The 27,427-nt window shown below is 44.5% G+C and overlaps 1 protein-coding gene across 4 annotated transcripts; it reads left to right on the forward strand.

Moving 5' to 3' along the window:
- On the forward strand, positions 1 to 26,877 carry LOC617141 (cationic amino acid transporter 3). Of its 4 annotated transcripts, none has more exons than XM_024979350.2 (14): positions 1 to 1,515; positions 3,698 to 3,820; positions 5,456 to 5,528; positions 8,144 to 8,543; positions 9,122 to 9,280; positions 20,767 to 20,938; positions 21,157 to 21,269; positions 21,440 to 21,653; positions 21,821 to 21,960; positions 22,062 to 22,164; positions 22,343 to 22,542; positions 22,739 to 22,902; positions 23,174 to 23,282; positions 23,445 to 26,877. In XM_024979350.2, exons 4-14 carry the CDS (start codon positions 8,165 to 8,167, stop codon positions 23,483 to 23,485), a joined length of 1,794 nt encoding a protein of 597 aa, XP_024835118.1. In that variant the 5' UTR covers positions 1 to 1,515; positions 3,698 to 3,820; positions 5,456 to 5,528; positions 8,144 to 8,164; the 3' UTR covers positions 23,486 to 26,877. The 4 variants fall into 4 exon arrangements, with proteins under 4 accessions (XP_024835118.1, XP_059733239.1, XP_059733238.1 ...); XM_059877256.1 differs by having other exon boundaries at positions 8,147 to 8,543; XM_059877255.1 differs by lacking the exon at positions 3,698 to 3,820.
- Positions 26,878 to 27,427: the final 550 nt, after the last annotated feature.

The following is a 27,427-nucleotide window of genomic DNA, read 5'->3' on the forward strand; positions in this document are numbered from 1 at the left end:
AGACGGTAGGTACTTTGTGCAAAATCGGACCAGCTGAGAGGAGCAGGAGCTTGGATGTGAGCCAGCACAGCAAGTGGATTTCAATTAAAAAATCATCATTTTATCCACTCAGCTTTTACCGATTAAGCAGCTACTGCATGTGCCCGGGACTGTGCTGGAACCTTTTGCTTCTGAAGAAGCAGAAAACTTTGCTTTCTAGGTTCTTTCGCTGATCTAATAATTAATTTGACGTGAGACAAATTAACAAGTTTGATTTGTTATGTGTGAGAGTCCCTGAAAACTCTTTCTGCTTAATTTATTTTTCAAATGGAAGATAGTTGCTTTACAATATTGTGCTCGTTTCTGCTATACAACAACTCAACTTAGTCATAATTATACATCCCTTCCCCTTGAGCTTCCCTCCCTTCCCCCAAACCCACCCCTTTAGGTCATCACAGAGCACCAGGCTGAGCCCCCTGTGTTATACAGCGATTTCCCGTTAGCTCTGTGGTTTATACACAGAGGTGTATGTATGTCAGTGCGACTCTCAATTCGCCCCACCCTCTCTTCCCCACAAGTCTGTTCTCTGCGTCTGCCCAGTGGGGCTCCCAGGCACAGAGGCCTTTCTGTCCCCCGTTTCTTGTAGGCAAGACTCCGGCCGTGATGACCTTCCATGCGTTCCAAAGGGCAGATTCGCGCAGTTGCTGATGGAGGGAGGAGCAGCCCCAGAACCATCTGAGATTAAAGGGTCCAGAGAAGGTCATCAAGACTGGGAGAGCCTACCACCAAAGACAGTGGATCCCCTGAGATGAGATTAAGGGAGTGCAAGCCCTGCTCACCCCGCAATCTTGTCAGGGACCCCACCTTGGACCCACAGTTGTAAAAGCCCTGATTAAATTCCCTGGGGATTGAACACATCACTCTTTCGAGGCCGAAGCCTGGTGTGTCTCCCTTTGCCTGGTAAATGAGAAAGCTCTCCTCTTCTACTCCCCCCACAATTGTCTTGGGGGTTGATTTGGCATCGGTGTACAGAGAGTCTCAGTCTTCGGTAACCGAGGGCAGTCCAGTGTGGAAACAGAGACCAGGAAACTGGCCAAAGGCTACAGAGACCCGGAAGGACTGCCCCGTGTAAACGGTTTACCTGTGTGTCCATGGAGCTCCTCCTCATGGGGTGGGGGACCCCCCCACACCCTTTCCTTCTGGGTGTGTGACTGCCTTGCTTCCGTCTTAACTGAACAAACTGTGTGCTCGCCTGCTTGTTGGGCTGAGTGTCTATAGTACACATTCTACCTGTTCTTGTTTTTATAGCTTTTGCCTTCTTGAGAAATGCATTTTTCAATGAGGGCAAAGGCTGGGGGAACCTTGTTTTGAGCCTCTAGCCCCTGGAGGATGAGCGGCTGCGGCTAGATTTCCTGCCATTCATCCAGGCCCTTCCAAGTCCAATTCCTGGGCAGAGAACGAGGCTCTGGCTTCAAACCACCGCTCACGGCTGACACTCTCTCCGAGATCATTGGTGCTGAAATCTGGGATTTCAAGGTAAACCTCAGGTCATCCTAAACTGTTGGCTGGAGACTTCTGAGTCTCTCTCTCTCTCCATGAGAACTTGCTCTCACTCTCTGTTTTGTTCTCTTTCCAAGACCCACAGGTTTCAGTCTAGATCTGCTCGGTGAAGGAGCCCAAGTTCTGGTTTTTCTCTTTCCTCTCTCCCTCTCTCTCGCTCAGCTAAACTACACCCCCAGCATGTCCGCCGCCTTCATCAGGGTCGCGAGCAAGGTGCTGGGAGCCGTAGGTCACCTCCCACCACCTCCAACAAATCGCTCCCTGCTACACCCACACTTTATCCCCCAGGCCCCACTGTCTTCTAACGTATTTCTCCCCGAGCAGCCAGCACAAACACTGCCTTTCTCTAATTTTGTTTTCCTGTGATTTCCTTTCCTACTTTACTCGAGAAGCAAGATTACTTTCTCCCCTAAACTTTATGTCCCCTTCAGTTTTACCCCAGACACCAGACAAACAGGGTGATAGACTTGGGGTGCTCCTGCTGTTTAATCTCCAACCATGCCCGGTGCCCATAAATCCCCTCTGGAAATCCTCCTGCCTCCAGGCTCTCAGGTCCTCCAGCAAGTCCCCCCTTTCTCCGGGCAAGGGACAGCCTGCTGGGTGGGCCACGTTCCAGCAGACCTCATTGGTGCAAAAGATGTCTCTCAAGGAAAGTCTTGGCAGTGCCTCATGGGAGAGACTGGTCCACCAGCGATGTCTGGTCAGGGATCAAAGGTAGAGCAGAGGACACTGAAAATCCCACCAAGCACAGGGTTTGAGGGAAATCCAGAAAACACTCTGAGCCACCATCAGGTGCCCCTTAGGAATGTTTCTGGCTTCCCTGGTAGCTCAAACAGCAAAGAATTTCTCTGAGAGGCAAAGACTCAAGTTCTATCCCTGGATCGGGAAGATCCCATGGAGAAGGGAAAGGCAACCCGCTCCAGTATTCTCGCCTGGAGAATCCCCATGGAGAGAGCAGCCTGGTGGGCTACGGTCCATGGGGTTGCAGAGGGTCAGGCACGACTGCACGACTAACACTAACACTCCTACTAATACAAGGAATGTTTCTGGAACACAGGACTTTATTTCTAAGAGCGCGGTTCTTGGTTGCAGGTTGCTCAACATGGAGAATCCCCTTTCTAAGCCAGAGAGGCTGAGAAAAGGAAAACTAGGCTTTGCTGTAATATTGCCTGGCCTTTATTTAAGTTAGGGCATGAAAAAATTTGGTCTCTTGCTTATAATACTATCCTACAATTAGATCTACATTGCCAAAGTATGGGAACATGGATGGAGGTTAACTCCCCTACATTCTAAACGATCCCCTTCAATCTTCCTCCAAATCTCAGGGGGGAAATCAAGCTTTCCCCACTCCTGCAAGTTCCCTTACTCCTTCAGATTGTTCTGATCTGCCAAATGAAAACAATGGAATACACACACACAGACATATACACCCATAAACAAAACCCAAACAGTCAAAAACTAAATAAAGTACAAGAGATGGACCCGGCAAGCAAAGGGAACCAAAAATGACAGCCACCAGTGAAAAACAAAATTAACTACAGCACAAACTGGAAAATAAAACCAAATCAAGGTGCCAACTGGGGAATAAAGCAACGGAAACAAAACAAATATGGTGAGAAAAAGAAAGAAGAGGAAGAAGGAAGAAGCAAAATTAAGTAGAGGTAGACAAAGATTTATGTATATTAAGGAATAGGGACAACAGGAAAATAGCAGTAAGAAAAGCCAAAGAATAAATGTAGAAAAATAATAATAATAAAATTTAAAACTTTAAGAATTTAAAAGGAAAACCCCAAAGAACCACAGAACACCAACATAGAGGCAGAAGTATAAACAGGAAATAAAAAGTGTGATAAAAAAATTCTCCCTGCGGGGTAAAAAATTCTCAAAAACTTAAGTAGATTTAACAGTACTAATAACATCAACTACTACAGCAACAGAGTAGGGGGGAAAAAATCCAGAAGCAACTAGAGAACAAGTCAAAATATAAAATAATAAATGTTTTCCTTGGATCTTAGCTGTCAGCGTCCTTTCCCTCCCTGGGAGTCTCCATGCACCTCGCCTCCCTGTGAGCCCTCCAACACTGCGCTGGTCTCTGGCCCTGCTGCGTGGGCAGCTCAGATTCTAATCTGGTCCTCTCCTGCCTGTTCTTGCCTCCAAGGTCCACAGCTGCCAGAGCTGGCATGGGTTCTTCTGCGGGAGTGCTCCGTGTCCTTTCATATATTCAGAGACACAGAGTCTGCCTCCTTGATCAAGTGGATTCAATCTGCAACTTGTGCAGCAGGTGGGAAGGTTCTGAGTTCTCTTCCTTAGCTGCACTGCCCCTGGGTATCAGCTGTAGCTTTGTCTCCACCTCTGCCTGTGAGTCGTCCACAGGGCTTTGTTCCTGAGGCTGCCCTGGAGGCATGGGTCTGCCCCAGGGAGGACGGGGTGAGGCGGGTACAGCTGCTGGGGTGGCAGGGCCTGGAGCACCAGGTGCTCAGCAGAACTGGCAGCTAGGGCCACAGGAAAGGGGCTTTTCTAGCCTCTGGCAGCTCTGCCTCAGTGGGGATACAGCATGGAGGTGGCACAGCTGCTCGGATCACTGGGACCCTGGCAATGCTGAGTACAAAGGGGCTGTTGTCACAGGAGATACCGTGCTATTAGGGCTTTTTCTAGCCTCTGGCAGCAGCTCTGCCCCAGTGAGGATCCAGCATGGAGGTGGAACAGCTGCTCGGATCGTGAGAACTCTGGGAGCTCCGAGTGTGCAGGGACCCCAGCTGTCTCAGCCGAGGGAGCTCTGGCCCTCTCAGGGTGTCATTCTCACCTCTGGCAGCTGCAGTCAGAGCGCCTCTGTGGCCGATCCTTCTCTATTGCTCCCGGCTCCCTCCCCCGTTAAGGCAGTAACAGGCCAGCCTGTCTCTGGGGCCTTCCACTGTCCACGGCTGACTTGTGGGGACAGAGAGGCCACAGCGATGGCTCCACCGCCTGTGAGTGACTCTGCAGGATCGCCCTGCCTCCACGGCTGCCCGAGTTTCCTGCACAGGCATTTCCTACTGCCACCTCCTCCCTCACGTCCCCTCGGGCTTCTCCCCCGCAGTCAATAGCTGAGCTCACCCCGAATCGCTCCACAATCCCTGCGCTCCAGCTCCCAGCCCTGCACCTTCCAGGAGACTTGCGTCCCTGCATCCCTCTCCCCGGGGAACATATGGCTGCGGCAAGGATTGTCTCAGTGATTCTCATTCCATTCAGACTCTCACATATCAGCTGCTTAACTCTCAGCCTCAAGTGCTTCTCCTCTGTCCCCTGAACAGTTTCCTCAGCCTCCAAGGGCACCCACGTAGGGACCAGACCCCTGCTTCAGTCCCCCCACCCTCCAAGGGTAGGTCCAGTCCTACTGACTCTCCTCTTTCCCCCCACTTCCTTCACCCTACCGAGTTTTGTGTGGTTCTATATAGTCTTCTCCAGTGGCTCCTGCCTGCTCTCAGCTGCCGTTCTGCAAGATCTCCTGTGTCTGAAGGTGTCTTCCTGATGTATCTCTGGAGAGAGATGAACTCCACACCCACCTGCTCCTCTGCCATCTCATTCCCCCTCATCTAATCAAACTAAGACCCCATTTCCCCAGAGGGACGATCCCTGTGGGACAGCATTTTCTCAGCCAGTCTGCCATTCTTATCTGGGCCAATTTGAGTACTATCTGGTCTAAGTTTTAGCTATAAAACTTTGACTAGAGAAAAGAAAGATGACATTTTATTATGGTGTGGCCACAAAATTCTCTGGACTCCAGAGAAAACTGGCTAAGATAAAACTTTTTGCAATTGGGGGAAACAAACAACAAAAACAACCTCTCTGAACAAAAACAAACGGACAAAAACCTGGTTCTTTTTATATCTGCAATTAGACAAAGCTAGCTTTTAAAATACTTTTTTTTTTCTTTCAGAATTGTGACACTGAGAGAACATGTCCTGCTAGAAGAACAAGACTTTCCCTGTGTCTAAGACCAGTGCTCTCAAGTATGTTACTCTTATTTAATCTAATAATCTCTAATTCCTGAGACTGAAGGGGCAAATGGAAAGGAAGTCTTCTAAACTTTTACTTATTAAAACTGTTGATTATAAACCAGTGAGTTTTATAATACCTGACTCATAACTAAATTTAGAAAATGAAGCTGTATTTTCAATGCATGTATAGACTTCATCACGTTTATCCATTTCTTTGAGGTTGGACATCTGGGTTGCTTCCAACTTTCAGCTATTGTGAATAATGCTGATATGAATATAGGTGTGCAAATATCTCCTTGAGATCCTATTTATAGTTCTTTTGGGTGACCACACAGCAGTGAAATTGCTGGATCATGCGGTAATTCCATTTTTAGATTTTCTAGAAACCCTTACATTCCTACTCACAGTGCTCAAGGGTTTGTCAGCAGCATTTGAGCAAGAAGGAAACATAGGTCCAGAGAAGTATATGACCTGTTCAAAGGCACAGTAGTGTTCAAGGAGCCAAGATTCTAATCAGTGTCCTGGCTCTCTGAATGCTTGCTCTGAACCAAAATGCTAAACTTGGACTTCAGAGTATCAGGGGTGGAAGCCCCCTGGTGGTGACTTGTGGTCACTGGGTCAGCCTAGCCCTGCAGAGCAGTGTAGTGAGGGGACATTTCACACCCCAAAGCAGCAGGAAACAGAGTCCTGTCATTCCTGATTCAGAGTAAAGGTTAGTCCCTCATCCCTCCAGGCAGTTAGTTGGGAGGCCACTCTGCTGTGATGCTTTGACTGAGCTGGGCTTGAGTCTGTCCCTCCCTACAAATTCCATCTCCTTCTGCCCCAAAGCAGAGTCCCTATTCCATGTCACTCTGCAGGCAACAAAACAGGAAGCTACCAGGTTTTAGAATCTTCATCATGGAAACATGTGGAGTCTGTGATTTTGATCACCAAGCCCCTTAGTCACTTCATCCCTATCTAGGATAGAAGGAAACAATCCTAATGACAGTTTTCCCAGTGGTATAGAGAAAAGCAGGTCAAAGATGGTATATAGCACGTGCAATAGCAACAAGCTAATAAATAGCAGAGCTGGATTTGAAATGGCAGAACTGGTTGATTTTGCTTAAAACCAAGAAATCAGGGTTCTTATCCAGTCAGATAATACCCGTTAAGCAGATACTGTGAACCAGGCACTATGCTGAAAGGTTTTGCTTCTGTAGAGGCAGAAATTTCTTTTTCTACACTCTTTGACTTGTCTAATAATTAAATTGACATAAGACAGGCAAACAGGCACTTCCCTGGTGGTTCAGTGGCCAAGACTCCATGCTCCCATTGCAGGGGGCCTGGGTTCGATCCCTGATTGGGGAACTAGACCCCGTATGCCGCAACTGAGTTCACCTGCCTCAACAAAAGATCTTGCGTGCTGCAACTAAGACCCAGTGCAGCCAAAAAAAGAAAAAAGACAGATTACGAGATTCAATTTGCTGCATAGGGGAGCCCCATAAAAGTTCTGAGACTCAAAGACATTCAAACAATTGAGGCTCATATCCTCCCCTGACCTAAGGAGAAGGGAGTTGTAGGGATCTGGGGCTTCAAATGGGAGGAAGAGAACCCACAGGAAGATGGAAAGAGAAAATACTTGGAAGATTCTTGAGAGTCCATTGGATGGCAAGGAGATCCAACCAGTCCATCCTAAAGGAAATCCACCCTGAATATTAATTGGAAGGACAGATGCTGGAGCTGAAGCTCCAATACTTTGGCCACCTGATGTGAAGAGCCAACTCACTGGAAAATACCCTGCTTCTGGGAAAGATTGAGGGCCGAAGGAGAGGGGTAAGATAGAGGATGAGATGGTTAGATGACAACTTCGACTCAATGAAAGTGAGTTTGAGCAAACTGTGGGAGACAGTGAAGGACAGAAGAGCCTCGTGTGCTGCAGTTCTTGGGGTCACAAAGAGTCGGACACAACTGAGTGGACTGAATGACAACAACAACAACAACAACAAAAAACAAATGCTTGATAAACAAATGTTTGCCACTCCAGACAAATAATCCTTTTAGAAATAAAATGTAGTCTTTGGTAATAGCTCTCTTTCTGGTGTAGGCCCCTTAATCTACATTATTTTGAGCAGTTAAGGGAGAGGCAAGGAGCTTCTCCTGAGTCTGCTGGGTCTTCACTGCCTTCAGCTCAAAACAGTCAACCCGTCAAAGGGGCATATTTGAGAAGATGTATTCTGCTCCCACTAGAAAAGACCCTGATGCTGGGAAAGATTTAAGGCAGGAGGAGAAGGTACAACAGAGGATGAGATGGTTGGATGGCATCACTGACTCGATGGACATGAGTTTGAGTAAGCTCTGAGAGTTGGTGATGGACAGGGAGGCCTGGCATGCTGCAGTCCCTGGGGTTGCAAAGAGTTGGACACGACTGAGCGACTGAACTGATTCTGCTCCCCATCACTTCTCTTTAAACACTCTTGCACATTAAGAGGCTTCTTTATGTTTGAAGAAACCTAGGCTCAGAGATGGATAACTTGCCCAGTGTGTCCTTTTACCACCTGCCCCTCATCACTCCAGTACTTCACGGACTTTAACTCCTAGGGTCTAGGATGGATAAGCAATCTGGATGACTCTGTGTCTTGTTTTCTCAGCAGATCATAGCCTCCTCAACTATGTCTAGGATGGTGCATCAGTGTGTTCGTCAGTTTGGTCAGAAGCTGGTCCACAGGCGAGGGGAAGACACCATAAAGGAATCTGACGGTCTCAAGATTCATCTGAGTGCCATAGAACTGGTGTTCTTGGGTGTGGGCAGAAACCTGGGAGCCGGCCTGTACATCGTGGTTGGTGCAGTGGCCAAGTACGTAGCTGGACCAGCGATTGTCATCTGCTTCTTGGTGGCCGGCCTGTCTTCTCTGCTGTCGAGGCTCTGCTATGTGGAGTTTGACGCCCGGGTACCACGCTCCTCTTCTGCGTATGTCTGCAGCTACGTCACGATGGGGCAGCTCTGGGCCTTCATCGTTGGCTGGAACATCATACTGTTATTTTTAATTGGTGAGGTGATGGGACCAGGCGACAGGTGTGGGGGAAAGGTGTGGGGGCTAAGGTCAGGAAACTGGGAGATGGGATTGTGGTCTTATTCATGGGCTCTTTGTTACCTGACTTGTTAGGGGAAGTGGGTAACAGTAGCTGGAAAACCCCACAACTTCATTCTATTCAGCTCTCTCCTGCTTTCCTTAAATAATTGGACTAAGAATAAGAAGGAAAGGAAATGGCATGGGTGGGAGGGAGGCGTGTCCCACAGACTCATCACCTCATTATATTGGAGTCTTTGCTCAGCTGTTGCCTTTGAGTGATTTTTTTGGGGGGGGAGGGTTGCCACTTGATATTTTATACCTCATCTTTTAGCCCTCCTTATCCAACTTCCCTGTTTTCTTTCCTTGTGAAACACTGATCTCCTAATGTATTAAATAATGGACCTATTTTGTGAGTCATCACAGTCTGCTCTCACCACCCCATGGAAAAAAATCTTTGAGATTATGTTTTGCCTATTTTTTCCTCCAAAATACATCCATTGGCACTTACTAGGTGTTCAATTTTGTCTGTGAATGTTTGTTCTTCTGCTGCTGCAGCCACTGCGTGTACAGCCAGGGCCTGGATGTACGCCTTTGACAGCCTCATTGGGGACCTCATCTCTCAGGCATTGGAGAGAACTGTCCCTCTGCATATGCCCTACTTCCTGGCCACTTATGCAGACATTTTCGCACTGGGCCTGGTGCTGCTGCTTGCAGGTGAGTCAGGGGTCAGATATAAGATGGGATGAGAGGACTCCCCTGGTGGTCCAGTGGTTAAGAATCCGCCTTGCAATGTGGGGACACAGGTTCGATCCCTGGTCAGGGAGCTAAGACCCCATGTGCCACAGAACAACTATGCCCAACTTCTTAGCCCGCACACTACAACTAGAGAATCTGTGTGTGTGTCTGTGTGTGTGTGTGTAGTTGCTCAGTCACATCCGACCCTTTGGACTATAGTCCAATAGACTCCTTTGTCCGTGGGATTATCCAGGCAAGAACACTGGAGTGGGTTGATTTCCTTCTCCAGGGGATCTTCCTGACCCAGGAAGTGAATCCACATCTCCTGCATTTCCTGCGTTGCAGGCGGATTCTTTATCCACTGATTCCCAAACTTCGATGTTTGGCTCACAACAAAAGATCCCACAGCTAAGACCCAACTCAGCCAAATTACTAACTAAATAAAATACTTTTTAAAAAAAGATGGACTGAGTAGGGTATGGAGGGGGAGCTGAGGTTGGGAAAGACTTGGGGGTGGGGACTAGGACTGGAAAGGACTGTTTGTGCTATGAGAGACATGAAGGCAAGACCTGGACCGTTGTTTCCCACTCTTGGCCCTCTTGACAATTTGAGCCGGTTCATTCCTTGGTAGGAGGGGCTGGTCTGTGCATTTCAGGATGCTTTAAAAAATCATTGTTGGATGCTTAGTGGTCCCTGGCCTTTGCTCACTAGATACCAGTGAAACCCACTCCCCAAATTCTGACAACTGAATGTCTCCAGACCATGCCAAATATTGGGGGAATAAAATTTACTCCCAGGTGAGAATCATTTTCTTCAGTTCCATTCAGTTCAGTTGCTCAGTTGTGTCCAACTCTTTGCAACTCCAGGGACTGCAGCACACCAGGCCTCCCTGTCCATCACCAACTCCCAGAGCTTACTCAAACTCATGTCCTTTGAGTCGGTGATGCCATCCAACCATCTCATCCTCTGTTGTCCATTTCTCCTCCTGCCTTCAATCTTTCCCAGCATCACGGTCTTTTCAAATGAGTCAGCTCTTCGCATCAGGTGGCCAAAGTATTGGAGCTTCAGCTTCAGCATCAGTCCTTCCAATGAATATTTAGGACTGATTTCCTTTAGGATGGACTGATTGGATCTCCTTGCAGTCCAAGGGACTCTCAAGAGTCTTCTCCAACACCATAGTTCAAAAGCATCAACTCTTCGGTGCTCAGCTTTCTTTATAGTCCAACTCTCATATCCATACATGACCACTGGAAAAACCATAGCTTTGTCTAGATGGACCTTTGTTGGCAAAGTAATGTCTCTGCTTTTTAATATGCTGTCTAGGTTGGTCATAACTTTCCTTCCACTGAGTAAACGTCTTTTAATTTCATGGCTGCAGTCACCATCTGCAGTGATTTTGGAGGCCAAAAGCATAAAGTCAGCCACTCTTTCCACTGTTTCCCCATCTATTTGCCATGAAGTGATGGGACCAGATGCCATGATCTTCGTTTTCTGAATGTTGAGCTTTAAGCCAACTTTTTCACTCTCCTCTTTCACTTTCATCAAGAAACTCTTTAGTTCTTCTTCACTTTCTGCCATAAGTGTGGTGTCATCTGCATATCTGAGGTTATTGATATTTCTCCCGGCAATCTTGATTTCAGCTTGTGCTTCCTCCAGCCCAGTGTTTCTCATGATGTACTCTGCATATAAGTTAAATAAGCAGGGTGACAGTATAGAGCCTTGACATACTCCTTTTCCTGTTTGGAACCAATCTCTTGTTCCATGTCCAGTTCTAACTGTTGCTTCCTGACTTGCATACAGGTTTCTCAAGAGGCAAGTCAAGTGGTCTGGTATTCCCATCTCTTTCAGAATTTTCCACAGTTTATTGTCATCCACACAAAGGGTTTGGCATAGTCAATAAAGCAGAAATAGATATTTTTCTGGAACTCTCTTGCTTTTTCAATGATCCAGTGGATGTTGGCAATTTGATCTCTTGTTCCTCTGCCTTTTCACAATACAGCTTGAAATCTGGAAGTTCATGGTTCATGTATTGTTGAAGCCTGGCTTGGAGACTTTTGAGCATTACTTTACTAGCATGTGAGATGAGTGCAATTGTGTGGTAGTTTGAACATTCTTTGGCATTGCCTTTCTTTGGGATTGGAGTGAAAACTGACCTTTTCCAACCCTGTGGAAAACTGCTGAGTTTTTCAAATTTGCCAGCATATTGAGTGCAGACTTTCACAGCATCATCTTTCAGGATTTGGAATAGCTCAACTGGAATTCCATCACCTCCACTAGCTTTGTTCGTAATGATGCTTCCTAAGGCCCACTTGACTTCACATTCCAGGATGTCTGGCTCTAGGTGAGTCATCGTACCATCATGATTATCTGGGTCATGAAGGTCTTTTTTGTATAGTTCTTCTGTGTATTCTTGGCACATCTTCTTAATATTTTCTGCTTCTGTCAGGTCTATACCATTTCTGTCCTTTATTGAGCCCATCTTATCTCTAATTTTCTTGGAGAGATCTCTAGTCTTTCCCATTCTATCGTTTTTTCTCTATTTCTTTGCATTGATCACTGAGGAAGACTTTCTTATCTCTCCTTGCTGTTCTTTGGAACTCTGCATTCAAATGGGTATATCTTTCCTTTTCTCCTTTGCTTTTTGCTTCTCTTTTTTTCACAGCTATTTGTAAGGCCTCTTCAGACAGCCATTTTGCTTTTTTGCATTTCTTTTTCTTGGGGAGACATATTTCCTTCTTTTTTTATTATTATTTATTTATTTTTACTTTACAATATTGTATTGGTTTTGCCATACATCAACATGCATCTGCAACGGGTGTACACGTGTTCCCCATCCCAAACCCCTCTCCCACCTCCCTCCCCATACCATCCCTCTGGGTCATCCCAGTTCACCAGCCCCAAGCTTCCTGTATCCTGCTTCGAACCTAGACTGGCGATTCATTTCTTATATGATATTATACATGTTTTAATGTCCTTATCCCAAATCATCCCCCCCGCAACAGAGTCCAAAAGACTGTTCTATACATCTGTGTCTCTTTTGCTGTCTCGTATACAGGGTTGTCATTACCATCCTTCTAAATTCCATATATATGCGTTAGTATACTGTACTGGTGTTTTTCTTTCTGGCTTACTTCACTCTGTATAATAGGCTCCAGTTTCATCCACCTCATTAGAACTGATTCAAATGTATTCTTTTTAATGGCTGAGTAATACTCCATTGTGTATATGTACCACAGCTTTCTTATCCATTCATCTGCTGATGGACATCTATTTTGCTTCCATGTCCTGGCTATTATAAACAGTGCTGCAATGAACATTGGGGTACACGTGTTCTTTTCAATTCTGGTTTCCTCAGTGTGTATGCCCAGCAGTGGGATTCCTGGGTCGTATGGCAGTTCTATTTCCAGTTTTTTAAGGAATCTCCACACTGTTCTCCATAATGGCTGTACTAGTTTGCATTCCCACCAACAGTGTAAGAGGGTTCCCTTTTCTCCACATCCTCTCCAGCATTTATTGCTTGTAGACTTTTGGAAAGCAGCCATTCTGACTGGCGTGAAATGGTACCTCATTGTGGTTTTGATTTGCATTTCTCTGATAATGAGTGATGTTGAGCATCTTTTCATGTGTTTGTTAGCCATCTGTGTGTCTTCTTTGGAGAAATTTCTATTTAGTTCTTTGACCCATTTTTTGATTGGGTCGTTTATTTTTCTGGAGTTGAGCTGTAGGAGTTGCTTGTATATTTTTGAGATTAGTTGTTTGTCAGTTGCTTCATTTGCTATTATTTTCTCCCATTCTGAAAGCTGTCTTTTCACCTTGCTTATAGTTTCTTTTGTTGTGCAGAAGCTTTTAATTTTAATTAGATCCCATTGTTTATTTTTGCTTTTATTTCCAATATTCTGGGAGGTGGGTCATAGAGGATCCTGCTGTGATGTATATTGGAGAGTGTTTTGCCTATGTTCTCCTCCAAGAGTTTTATAGTTTCTGGTCTTACTTTTAGATCTTTAATCCATTTTGAGTTTATTTTTGTGTATGGTGTTAGAAAGTGCTCTAGTTTCATTCTTTTACAAGTGGTTGACCAGTTTTCCCAGCACCACTTGTTAAAGAGATTGTCTTTAATCCATTGGATATTCTTGCCTCTTTTGTCAAAGATATGGTTTCCATAGGTGCGTGGGTTTATCTCTGGCCTTTCTATTTTGTTCCATTGATCTATATTTCTGTCTTTGTGCCAGTACCATACTGTCTTGATGACTGTGGCTTTGTAGTAGAGCCTGAAGTCAGGCAGGGTGATTCCTCCAGTTCCATTCTTCTTTCTCAAGATTGCTTTGGCTATTCAAGGGCTTTTGTATTTCCATACAAATTTTGAAATTATTTGTTCTAGCTCTGTGAAAAATACCGTTGGTAGCTTGATAGGGATTGCATTGAATCTATAGATTGCTTTGGGTAGTGTCCTCATTTTCACTATATTGATTCTTCCAATCCATGAGCATGGTATATTTCTCCATCTATTTGTGTCCTCTTTGATTTCTTTCATCAGTGTTTTATAGTTTTCTATATATAGGTCTTTAGTTTCTTTAGGCAGACTTATTCCTAAGTATTTTATTCTTTTTGTTGCAATGGTGAATGGAATTGTTTCCTTAATTTCTCTTTCTATTTTCTCATTATTAGTGTATAGGAATGCAAGGGATTTCTGTGTGTTGATTTTATATCCTGCAACTTTACTATATTCATTGATTAGCTCTAGTAATTTTCTGGTGGAGTCTTTATGGTTTTCTATGTAGAGGATCATGTCATCTGCAAACAGTGAGAGTTTTACTTCTTCTTTTCCAATTTGGATTCCTTTTATTTCTTTTTCTGCTCTGATTGCTGTGACCAAAACTTGCAAAACTATGTTGAGTACTAGTGGTTGAGAGTGGGCACTCTTGTCTTGTTCCTGACTTTAGGGGAAATGCTTACAATTTTTCCCCATTGAGGATAATGTTTGCTGTGGGTTTGTCATATACAGCTTTTATTATGTTGAGGTATGTTCCTTCTATTCCTGCTTTCTGGAGAGGTTTTATCATAAATGGATATTGAATTTTGTCAAAGGCTTTCTCTGCATCTATTGAGATAATCATATGGCTTTTATTTTTCAATTTGTTAATGTGGTGTATCACATTGATTGATTTGCAGATATTGAAGAATCCTTTCATCCCTGGGATAAAGCCCACTTGGTCATGGTGTATGATATCTTTAACGTGTTGTTGGATTCTGATTGCTAGAATTTTATTAAGGATTTTTGCATCTATGTTCATCAGTGATATTGGCCTGTAGTTTTCTTTTTTTGTGGCATCTTTGTCAGGTTTTGGTATTAGGGTGATGGTGGCCTCATAGAATGAGTTTGGAAGTTTACCTTCCTCTGCAATTTTCTGGAAGAGTTTGAGTAGGATAGGTATTAGCTCTTCTCTAAATTTTTGGTAGAATTCAGCTGTGAAGCCGTCTGGACCTGGGTTTTTATTTGCTGGAAGATTTCTGATTACAGTTTCAATTTCTGTGCTTGTGATGGGTCTGTTAAGATTTTCTATTTCTTCCTGGTTCAGTTTTGGGAAGTTGTACTTTCTAAGAATTTGTCCATTTCTTCCACGTTGTCCATTTTATTGGCATATAATTGCTAATAGTAGTCTCTTATGATCCTTTGTATTTCTGTGTTGTCTGTTGTGATCTCTTCATTTTCATTTCTAATTTTATTGATTTGATTTTTCTCTCTTTGTTTCTTGATGAATCTGGCTAATGGTTTGCCAATTTTATTTATCCTTTCAAAGAACCAGCTTTTGGCTTTGTTGATTTTTGCTATGGTCTCCTTTGTTTCTTTTGCATTTATTTCTGCCCTAATTTTTAAGATTTCTTTCCTTCTACTAACCCCAGGGTCCTTAATTTCTTCTTTTTCTACATGCTTTAGGTGTAGAGTTAGGTTATTTATTTGACTTTTTTCTTGTTTCTTGAGGTATGCCTGTATTGCTATGAACTTTCCCCTTAGCACTGCTTTTACAGTGTCCCACAGGTTTGGGTTGTTGTGTTTTCATTTTCATTCTTTTCTATGCATATTTTGATTTATTTTTTGATTTCTTCTGTGATTTGTTGGTTATTCAGCAGCATGTTTTTCAGCCTCCATATGTTGGAATTTTAATAGTTTTTCTCCTGTAACTGAGATCTAATCTTACTGCATTGTGGTCAGAAAAGATGCTTGGAATGATTTCAGGTTTTTTGAATTTACCAAGGCTAGATTTATGGCCCAGGATGTGATCTATCCTGGAGAAGTTTCCATGTGCGCTTGAGAAAAAGGTGAAATTCATTGTTTTGGGGTGAAAGGTCCAAAGATATCCATTGAGTCTAACTGGTCTATTATATCATTTAAAGTTTGTGTTTCCTTGTTAATTTTCTGTTTAGTTGATCTATCCATAGGTGTGAGTGGGGTATTAAAGTCTCCCACTATTATTGTGTTATTGTTAATTTCTCCTTTCATACTTGTTAGCATTTGTCTTACACATTGTGGTGCTCCTATGTTGGGTGCATATATATTTATAATTGTTACATCTTCTTCTTGGATTAGTCCTTTGATCATTATGTAATGTCCTTCTTTGTCTCTTTTCACAGCCTTTGTTTTAAAGTCTATTTTATCTGATATGAGTATTGCTACTCCTGCTTCTTTTGATCTCTATTTGCATGGAATATCTTTTTCCAGCCCTTCACTTTCAGTCTGTATGTGTCCCCTGTTTTGAGGTGGGTCTCTTGTAGACAACATATGTAGCGGTCTTGTTTTTGTATCCATTCAGCCAGTCTTTGTCTTTTGGTTGGGGCATTCAACCCATTTACGTTTAAGGTAATTATTGATAAGTATGATCCAGTTGCCATTTACTTTATTGTTTTGGGTTCGAGTTTATACACCATTTTTGTGTCTCCTGTCTAGAGAATATCCTTTAGCATTTGTTAGAGAGCTGGTTTGGTGGTGCTGAATTCTCTCAGCTTTTGCTGGTCTGTAAAGCTTTTGATTTCTCCTTCATATTTGAATGAGATCCTTGCTGGGTACAGTAATCTGGGCTGTAGGTTATTTTCTTTCATCACTTTAAGTATGTCTTGTCATTCCCTCCTGGCCTGAAGAGTTTCTATTGAAAGGTCAGCTGTTATCCTTATGGGAATCCCCTTGCGTGTTATTTGTTGTTTTCCCTTGCTGCTTTTAATATTTGTTCTTTGTGTTTGATCTTTGTTAATTTGATTAATATGTGTCTTGGGGTGTTTTGCCTTGGGCTTATCCTGTTTGGGACTCTCTAGGTTTCTTGGACTTCGATGATTATTTACTTCCCCATTTTAGGGAAATTTTCAACTATTATCTCCTCAACTATTTTCTCATGGTCTTTCCTTTTGTCTTCTTCTGGGACTCCCATGATTCGAATGTTGTAGCATTTAATATTGTCCTTGAGGTCTCTGAGATTGTCCTCATTTCTTTTAATTCATTTTTTTTTCCTCTCTGATTCATTTATTTCTACCATTCTATCTTCTATTTCACTAATCCTATCTTCTGCCTCCATTATTCTACTATTTGTTGCCTCCAGAGTGTTTTTGATCTCATTTATTGCATTATTCATTATATATTGACTCTTTTTTATTTCTTCTAGGTCCTTGTTAAACCTTTCTTGCATCTTCTCAATCCTTGCCTCCAGGCTATTTATCTGTGATTCCATTTTTATTTCAAGATTTTGGATCATTTTCACTATCATTATTCAGAATTCTTTATCAGGTAGATTCCCTATCTCTTCCTCTTGTTTGGTTTGGTGAGCATTTATCCTGTTCCTTTACCTGCTAGGTATTCCTCTGTCTCTTCATCTTGTTTATATTGCTGAGTTTGGGGTAGCCTTTCTGTATTCTGGCAGTTTGTGGAGTTCTCTTTATTATGGAGTTTCCTCACTGTGGGTGGGGTTGTATAGGTGGCTTGTCAAGGTTTCTTGGTTAGGGAAGCTTGTGTTAGTGTTCTGGTGGGTGGAGCTGGATTTCTTCTCTCTGGAGTGCAATGAAGTGTCTAGTAACAAGTTATGAGATGTCAGTGGATTGGGGGTAACTCTGGGCAGCCTGTATATTGAAGCTCAGGGCTGTGTTCCTGTGTTGCTGGAGAATTTGCGTGGTATGTCTTGCTCTGGAACCTGTTGGCCCTTGGGTGGTGCTTGGTTTCAGTGTAGGTATAGAGGCATTTGATGAGCTCCTATTGCTTAATGTTCCCTGGAGTCAGGTGTTCTATGATCTTAGGATTTGGACTTAAGCCTCCTGCCTCTGGTTTTCAGTCTTATGTTTACAGTAGTCTCAAGACTTCTCCTTCTATACAGCACCATTGATAAAACATCTAGGTTAAAGATGAAAAGTTTCTCCACAGTGAGGGACACCCAGAGAGGTTCACAGAGTTACATGGAAAAGAGAAGAGGGAGGAGGGAGTTAGAGGTGACCCGAATGAGATGAGGTAAAATCAAAAGAAGAGAGAGCAAGCTAGCCAGTAATCACTTCCTTATGTGCGCTCCACAGTCTGGACCACTCAGAGATGTTCATGGAGTTATACAGAGAAGAGAAGAGGGAGAAAGGAGACAGAGGTGGCCAGGAGGATAAAAGGGGGGAATGAAAAGGAGAGAGACAGATCCAGCCAGTAATCAGTTCCCTAAGTGTCCTCCACTGTCTGGAATACACAGAGATTCAGAGAGTTGGGTAGGGAAGAGAAGGGGGAGGGAGGAGACAGAGGTGACCTAGTGGAGAGAAAGGAGAGTCCAAAGAGGGAGACAGCAGTCAAGCCAGTAATCTCGCTCCCAAGTAAAAATAGGTACTGAAGATTGGGTTCTTAAAGGTACAAAATTGATAACAAATACCAAAAAGCAAAGATTAAAATTCTAGAGTAGAGGTTGGATTTTCAAAAATACAATATTAAAGAAAAAGAAGAAAAAAAAAAAAGTCACAAAAGTTATTAAAATATATATATATATGAAGTTTGCTTTAAAAAATAGTCTTTTTTTTTAAGTAATAGTAGGTTATAAAAATGAAAATTAAAGGAGTAATAGAGGACTTAAAATTTTTAAAAGTCAAAAAAAAAGAAGAAAAGAAAAAGAAAAGAATGATCATAAAAATATATCTAGAACTTTGTCTGGTGTTGTTGTGGGCAGTGTGGGGTCAGTTCACTTTCGGATAGTTTCTTGGTCTGGCTTATATTTCTCAAGATCTGTAGGCCCCTCCCTATGTAGTTGGTACTAACTACAGGGTTTTAATCTATTGCACCTGTCACTTCCAAGGCAGTTCCCTCGGTTTTAGCTTCTGTTTGCTGGTCTCTTCAGTGTCCGATTCCCGCCCTGATACAAAGGGGCGGTGGTGGACACTTTTTAGGCTCACTTGTTCAGTCGCGCTGTGGGAGGGAGGGACGCTGCAAACAAATAACACTGGTGTGTGCTCGTAGTGTCTCAACCAAACTGGGCCTGCTCCCGCTCACAGCAGGTGCACCCTCCCTGCCCACACAGCTCAGGCTCTAGGTTGCTCCTCCAGGAACCGCCCGAGGCCGGCTCTGGGCTGCATGCACCTCCCAGGTCTAAGCCGCTCTGGTTCAGGCACTCAGGTAGTCCTCAGAGGCTCAGACTCCATTGGGCCTGCGTTTTGTGCCCTTCCCAGCTCCGAGCAGCTCGGGTGATGAGGTGTTTGGCAAGCGCAATCACTACGACTTACCACCTCTCCCGTCCCTGCCACTTGGTTTTCTGGGTGTACAACCGGCCCACCTTCTCAGGCGGATGACTGTCCAGAACCCCAAGAGGTCTAGTAAGCAAAGAAGCCTGCTTGCAGTTTGGTAGATAATGTCTCTCTGGGGCTGAGATTGCCCCCTTCCGGCTCTGGCCGCCTGTCACCCGAGGGGGATGGTCTGCAGCCGGCTAGTTCTGTTCCACCCTTTGTTCTGTGCACGGGCCTGGCAGTGTCTTAGGGCTTTTCACATGGTAGCTATCCCACAGTCTGGTTTGCTAGCCCAAATTAGTTCGCTCTGATTACCCTCGGGGACATCCAGGCCTGATCCTTACTCTAAGCAATGCAGCCCGCACCTCCCTGCCCAGCCCCCACTTGCTAGTGGTGGGCGCAGGCGTCTGCACTGCTTCTCCGCTGGGGGAGTTACTGCTGGGCTTGTAATCTGTGGGTTTTAATTGTTTACTTATTTTTCCTCCCTATTATGTTGCCCTCTGTGCTTCCAAGGCTCGGCACAGACTCGGCAGTGAGAGTGTTTCCTGGTGTTTGGAAACTTCTCTCTTTTTAAGACTCCCTTCCTGGGATGGAGTTCCATCCCTACCTCTTTTGTCTCTCTCTTTTTTTTTTTTTTTTGTCTTTTATATTTTTCCTACCTCCTTTCGAAGACAATGGGCTGCTTTTCGGGGTGCCTGATGTCCTCTGCCAGCATTCAGAAGTTGTTTTGTAGATTTTGCTCAACGTTTAAATGTTCTTTTGATGAATTTGTGGGCGAGAAAGTGGTCGCCCTGTCCTATTCCTCCACCATCTTAGGACAGCCCCCATATTTCTTTCTTGATACTGAGACCAAAGATTTTTTTTTTTTTAATTTCAGGGGAAATTCACATAGCATAAATTTATCATTTTGTTATTTCCCCCCAGCTTTACTGAGATATAAATGATATACAGCACAATAAGTTTCAAGTGTACAATGTTGTGTTTTTGGCTGTTCTAGGTCTTCGTTGTTGCTCACAGGTTTTCTCTAGTTGCAGAGAGCATGGGTTATTCTTTGTTGCGATACACAGGCTTCTCATTTTGGCAGCTTCTCATGTTGCAGAGCATGGGCTCTAGAGCTGTGGATCAGTAGTTACAACACATGGGCTTAGTTGTTTTGTGGCACGTGGAATTTCACTGGACCAGGGACGGAACCTGTGTCCCCTACATTGGCTGGCAGACTCCCAACCCCTGGACCACCAGGGAAATCCCACAGTGATGACGTGATAGACCTGCCTATGTGAGATGATCGCCACAATAAGAAATGGGCTATTAGGGCCTCCATGGTGGTCCAGTGGCCAAGACTCCTTGCTCCCAGTGCAGGGGACCAAGGTTCCACCTCTGGTCAGGGAACTAAGATCCCACTTGACACAACTGAGAGTTCACAAGCCACAACTAAAGATTCTGTTATGCCGCAGCAAAGACTCAGCACAGCCAAATATAAATAAAATGAATACTTTAAAAAATCATAAGAAAAGAAATTAACTATCTTAAAAGGGACAATTCGGAGCGCTAGTACATTCACAATGTTGTTCAGCCATCATCTGCATCGAGTTTCAAACATGTTCATCTCCCTTGAAAGACACCCTGTATCCACTGAGTAGTCACGGTCCATCCACCCCACCCCCACAACTGCCAGCCCCCGAGGCTACTCTCTGTCTCTATGGACTTAGTTACTGTGCATGTTTCATACTCCATCTCTCCTACAGTACTACTCGCTCTAGGAGTTCCTGAGTCAGCCCGGGTTTACAGAGTGTTCACGGGCATCAACATTTTGGTTCTCAGCTTCACCATCGTCTCTGGCTTCATTAAGGGAGACCTGCACAACTGGAAGCTTACAAATCGGGACTACACATTGACCACAGCTGTATTCACGTATAGGTTAGGAGCATACCCTTGGTCATATTAATGTGTGTGTGTGTGTGTGTGTGTAAGGGAGTCAGAGCTGAGAATTTGGCAGGGACTAAAGAGACCAAGGCTGGTGGATCCGGATGGTGGGTTTCCTGGAGTACAGAGCTTGTGGTATTGAGGGAAGAGTCCAGAAATGATGGCTTAACCCACCTTACCCATATTCTTTCTTGCTTTTTCTCCCGCCACAGCTTGGGCCCTCCAGGTGCTGGAGGATTTGTGCCTTTTGACTTTGAGTGGGTTGTCCAAGGAGCAGCTACGTGTTTCTATGCATTTGTCGGTTTTGCTGCCATTACCACTACAGGTAAGGTGGTAACCGTGTGTCCCATCAGGGTTTGGACAGAGTTTGAGCTGCCGTTGGGCATAGAGGTTGGGAGAAGGTTAGCCTGCTTTTGGAAGCCCAAGAGAGAAGGCAATTCTGTGTTTTCACCCCATGGTATTTTCGTGACCTGCTGCCTTCTACCCCTTTTGCAGAGAGAGGAGACCTAAAGCCTCAGCGCTCCATCTCCCTCTTCTCACTCCTCATGTGCTTTTTGGCATATTTTGCTGTCTCAGCGGCACTCACCCTCACGGTGCCCTACTACCAGATTCATCACTACAGCCCCTTGCCCGAGGCTTTTCTCCACGTTGGCTGGGGCCCTGCCAGATATGTCGTGGCTGTTGGTGTCCTCTGTGCTCTTATGTCCAGGTCAGTGTCACGGGTTTCTCCCCATCTACTGTCAGATGCTCATGCACCCCAGCCCCTGGGACTGAGAGACGAGAGGGAAAGACATCTTGCTCCAAACTAGGGAGCGCATGCCCTGGTCTCCCCTGCTTCTTCCACATCCTCACACGTGTCTCCACTTTCTCTCCCAGCCTCCTGGGTGACATGTTCCCCATGTCTCGGTTAATCTGTACAATGGCAGAGGATGGGCTCCTTTTCCGGGCACTTGCCAAGGTCTGTGGTCACAAAGAAATCCCTGTCATGGCCATCATGTCTTCTGGAAGCCTTGCAGGTGAATAAAGAAAACTCAATTCTTCTTTGATCCATTTCCCTTAAGTGCAGTTCCCGTGGTTTCTTAATCCCAACCCTGCCGTTTTTGCTCCCCCATTCTAGGGATCATGGCATTACTCTTTGAGTTCAGCGACATTGCAAACCTCATGGCAGTTGCGTCTCTGCTCGCTTACTCCATGGTGTCTTTCTCGGTCCTTGTTCTCAGGTGAGACCCCACTACACCTTGATCGGGGGGCTTGGGGTCATGGGGATGATGGGGAGGTCATCCTGGTCTGTGTCATACTGCCTTCTGATTGTTCAAGAGAAGAAAGAAGTGGAATAGACAATCTTATGTTGTGTGAATAGTGGCTGATGTTAATATTGCCTTTAAACCTCTAATTCAGGTACCAGCCAGACCAGAATTTAAGTAAGAATGAGAAAATGGAAGAAGAAACTGAGATGGAACCTGTAGTTGAAGGAAGTCTTTTGGAATCTGAACCTGAAGCAGGAATCTCAAACATTCTAAAGAGTCTGTGGTTCCCTACCAGCACCATCCCCACGTGGAAATCTGGCCAGATTGTCTCTGGATGTGCCTTCCTGCTTGGTGAGCAGTGGGGTTTCCCTTTATTCATGTTCTGAAATTAACAGGATGGAGTGAGAGTGTGTATTTTGTCAGTTGAGGAGTCTGGGGGATATTATGGCCCTTCCTGATGTTGGTGGTTTCAGGAAGGGGTGTGACCCAAGGTCCTGACGTCTGTCTTCCTGGTCCAGCCTGTTCTCCTCCTCCTTGACCCTTGCAGTTCTCCTGCTGACCATCCTGAGCCGGATCCTGGCCCAGTGGCCCAGCCAGGTGTTCTCTGGAGACCCCGGGCTCACAACAGTGGCTGTGCTGCTGCTGTTCATCACTGGGGTCATGGTCATCATCTGGAGGCAGCCCCAGAGCCCCAGTCCTCTTACGTTCAGGGTATGTGACCTATGTGTTCAAACTGTCCACCTTTCGTGAAGCAGGTCTGCATGCTTTGAGGTCTAAACATCCTTTGCTGGACCAGAGAAGAAGAGGAGTTGCTGAAACCTATGGACTCTTCCCTGATCCACACTCAGTGCTTTACAAACCAGGCTCAATAGGCACTGAGCACACAGCCTGAATTGGACTGAACTTGTCCCGCGCACGTTGCATAGGGTCTCCTTTTCAGACGTCTAGGGTGCGTTCAGGGATGAACTGACTCTGCCCACAGGTCCCTGCTCTGCCTGTCCTCCCACTGGTGAGCATCTTTCTGAACATTTACCTGATGATGCAGATGACCTCTGGGACCTGGGCCCTCTTTGGCGTCTGGAATGTGATTGGTGAGTGACTTTCTGGGGTGAAGAGGCTTCTTGAGTGACTGAACCCAATTCTCTTCTAACCACCTCCCCCCTATACTGTGTCAGATGCCATAATAGGAGGCTTACTAGGCATTCATAAATGAGGAGAGCCCCTGTTTTTCTTCTGTCTCATTTCCCTACTAGGATTTGCCATATGCTTTGGATATGGGATCCGACACAGTTGAAGGAGAACACAGCCACAGCCACAGCCACCGACCTCCATCTCCCAGACTCCGGACTAAAACACCCCTAATGATGAAGCATCTTAGCCACAGGAAATAGATGCTGTGTGGACCCCTCCATATACTGGAGGTATCTGCTGGTTCAAGGTGCACTTTGAGCCTCTATGGACCGTGAAAATGGAAAGCATTTAGTGCCCTATATTTATTGCCAGTGGATGCAATGACTTTGCTATTGTATAATTTTTAAGTAAACGTTTTAAAGCCTAATATGCATACAGAAAATTGCATGATTCATAGGTGTGTAGTAAGATTAATCTTCACAAAGAAAGTACTATGATGTTACCGACAACTAGAGGAAGAAATAAAATATTAGCATAGGCTTCATTGCATGACAGCATGTGGAAGCTTCTGGTTCAGGGATCCAACTGCATTTTCAGGTGGATTATTTACCCCTGGACTCAGCAGGAAAGTTTATAGTCAGACTTTAAATATGACTTGCGAAGTCTCTTTTAATATGTAGTTGTGATTTCACTCTGATGAAAGTGTTTCCAAAAGTGTTACCTCTTCAAGATCTATAGAGAGGGCTTTCTAAAATTGAATTAAAATTAATTAGGTAAACAGATGTTGTTATTAACAGTAAGCTGTTGCCACACTGGAGTATGGTTTTCTCTGTCTATTAAGACAACAATGTTTTCTTGGAGTGCTGCTTTTGATAACAGACTGTGTGAACTCTTTGGGTCTAAGTGATTTGTATTTGCTTTTGAGATCTTTCATTACTTTGGTTGAGAAAATAAGGAGTATTTCACAGTGATCTCTGAAGATTATGGCACATGTAGATAAAGTTCATTCTGCTTCTACAAAACTTAACTTTTATTGTCAGAATTTTGCTACCTTGATATCCTTGTAGCATAGCAACTGAAAGTGAAAGTGTTAGTCTTAGTTTTGTCTGACTTTGAGACCCCATAGACTGTAGCCCGCCAGGTTCCTCTGCCCACGGGATTCTCCAGGCAAGAATACTGGAGTGGGCTGCCATTTCCTTCTCTAGGGGATCTTCCAAATCCAGGGATTGAACATGAGTCTCCTGCATTGCAGGCAGGTTTTTACCATCTGAGCTACCAGTTAAGAACATGGCAACAGTCTACTTCTAATTGAGGGGATTTAAAATGGGTAAACAATGGCTGTTGATTAAACATTCAGGGCTCTGAGACACTGGAGAGGACTGCCTGGCTTTTCCTGGCTCCCTGGCAAATCTCATTTTATATGATGGGTTTAAGCCTTTCCTGGCGGCAGGATTGATGCCTTCACAATGAAAAGAAAATTGTAAAAAAAAAAAAATCAATGTTTTCCACTTGGGGTATGCTTTTCACAATATCCAGTAGTCAAGGTACTCACCTCACTGGACAAATCATACCAGCCTTAACAAAAACCTAACAAACTTCTTGAAACTCTCACTATCACTGTCATCCTTAATCATCAGTCCAGGTCAACAGAACTAATAGAAAAACTGGACTCAAATGTAACAGAAATTAATTACACAGCATTAAATGAACTGCTGGGCTTCCCTGGTGGCTCAGATGGTAAGAACCTGTCTTCAATGCAGGAGACTTGAGCTTGATCCCTGGGTCTGGAAGATCCCCTGGAGGAGGAAATGGTACCCCACTCCAGTACTCTTGCCTAGAAAATCACATGGATGGAGGAGCCTGGTAGGCTGCAGTCCATGGGGTCATGAAGAGTCAGACACAACTGAGTGACTTCACTTTCACTTTCCACTTTCATGCATTAGAGAAGGAAATCGCAACCCACTCCAGTGTTCTTGCCTGGAGAATCCCAGGGATGGGGGAGCCTGGTGAGCTGCCGTCTATGGGGTAGCACAGAGTCAGACACAACTGAAGCAACTTAGCAGCAGCAGCAGCAGCAGAGTGACTAATACCTACAAATGAAATGCTAAATATGATTATAATTTTATGACTTTTGTCTGACATATTATGATTGTCTTCTAATTACTATTTTTTCAGACATAAAGCAGCTGTTATCCTGAAGCTACATATGATTTACAACACTTCGGTAATTTACACCTATTAAAAAAAAATAAGCAGGGTGATAATTAAAAAAAAGAAAGAAAAAAAAAAAAAACATTTTTCTTTTGTCTCAGGCTGGTCACTTCAGAAATCAGATTATGAACAGCCTTAATGGGTAAATGAAATGGACTATCTGCGGACACGTGCAGGAATTTCAAAATATTTTGGGGATCTCTAGTAGAAAGAAATCCACTTAGCGAAATCTGATGGCAGATCTTTGACTTGGCTTTTTGGCCATGAGAAGTCTTTTGGGAATTTAGAGACTCTTGAGGAGTTATACCAGAGATGGTGTGAAGGAACCTACGTGTTCAATGAACCTGAAATCAGCCATGTCTATGGGTTCAAATCCAGCTCCACTACATACCAGCTTGTCCGATTTTGCACAAAATGCACACCACCTCTGTCTTCCTTTCCTGAACGATACAGGAAAATAGTTATCATTATTCCCTCCTCTCCTTGACAGGTGTGATTATTTAAGAGACTTGGTGGTTAGAGAGCTTGGATCACAGGTTTACGCCAAGGGTCCTGAACCTGAGACCTTCCTGTTTCACTGCTTGCTGAACGAAATGAAAATCTGGTTTGGGTCAAAATGAGATGGAATTTGTAGGGAGGGACAGACTCTAGCACAGCTCTGTCAAAGCGTCGAACCAGAGTGGCCTCCCAAGTGAGACAGGAGATACATGGGTCAAGGCTCGGCATTTCTCAACAGCCTCCTGTCTACCTTTCCTGGGGAAGGAGGAGGGTGGGCTCTATGCTGGATATTTACAATCAGCCTCCTGTTCACACTTTAAGACAGAAATAACAGGAAGAGAGTAAATAGCTGCACGTTGCCTCCTGGGAACACTTTAAGACTACAATTATAGCATGGCTTAACACTGATTAAAAGGTCACGAGGTCACATATTTCCCACGCTTGGGGCAAAGGAGACACTGCACGTGCACAGAAAGGTTCCTTGGGAGTTAAAAAGAGGGAGTGTCACCCCCTAATAGGAGACGGATGCTAAGGACCTCCTTCATATGGCTCTGGACTAGAATCCATCTTGGAAGAAATGTTGCACAGGAGTTTTAGGGAGGGTCCTAGGGCAGGTCAGGTGTGGAAAAAGAAACCAGATAATTGAACAAAGTCAAACAAACCTGGAGGAGCTGCCCTGTATGAATGATTTACCTGCTTTTTATGGGGCTCCTCCTCACTAGAGGGGACCCCCACACCCTTTCTCTCCAGGTGTGTAACTGCCTCGCTTCTGTCTTAAATAAACTGTTTCTCTGTGTGTTCCCCTGCTTGTTGTGCTCTAATAATAAACTGCTTTTGTCATTTTAATTTTTTTAAATGGTGTTTGCCTGTGTGAAAACACATTTTTCAGTGGGGGCAGAAGTAAGGGGAATCTTGTTTCTAGCCTCTAGCCCCTGGTGGATGAGCGGCTGGGATTGCTGGTTTTCATCCAGGCTTCCCAGGTCCAATTCCTGAGCAGAGAACGTAGACTTCGCTTCAAGCCACCGCTTGCTCAGGGCTGTCTCTCTCTCCCTGAGATCAACCCCACTTGGTTACAGAAGATGAGATGAGCAAATGATTGATTGACAAATGTTTGCCTCTCTTCGCTGACATCTTTCTAAGACAAGAAGTTCTCTCTGGTAGTAGCTCTCTTCCTGACATAGACACCATAAGATGAATTATTTTGATCAGTTGAGAGAGAGGCAAGGAATTTTTCTTGAGGCTGAAGCCCATAGGGCCTGAATCACCTTCAGCTCATGGACAGAGGAGCCTGGTGGGCTATAGTCCATACAGTCACAAAGAGTTGGACACAACTTAGTGACTTAGAATGCATGCACGTACAAGACAGTCTACCCACCAAGTGGCGCATTTTAGAGTG

This window comes from Bos taurus, chromosome 18, assembly GCF_002263795.3.
Source record: "Bos taurus isolate L1 Dominette 01449 registration number 42190680 breed Hereford chromosome 18, ARS-UCD2.0, whole genome shotgun sequence".
Lineage (NCBI taxonomy): Eukaryota > Metazoa > Chordata > Mammalia > Artiodactyla > Bovidae > Bos > Bos taurus.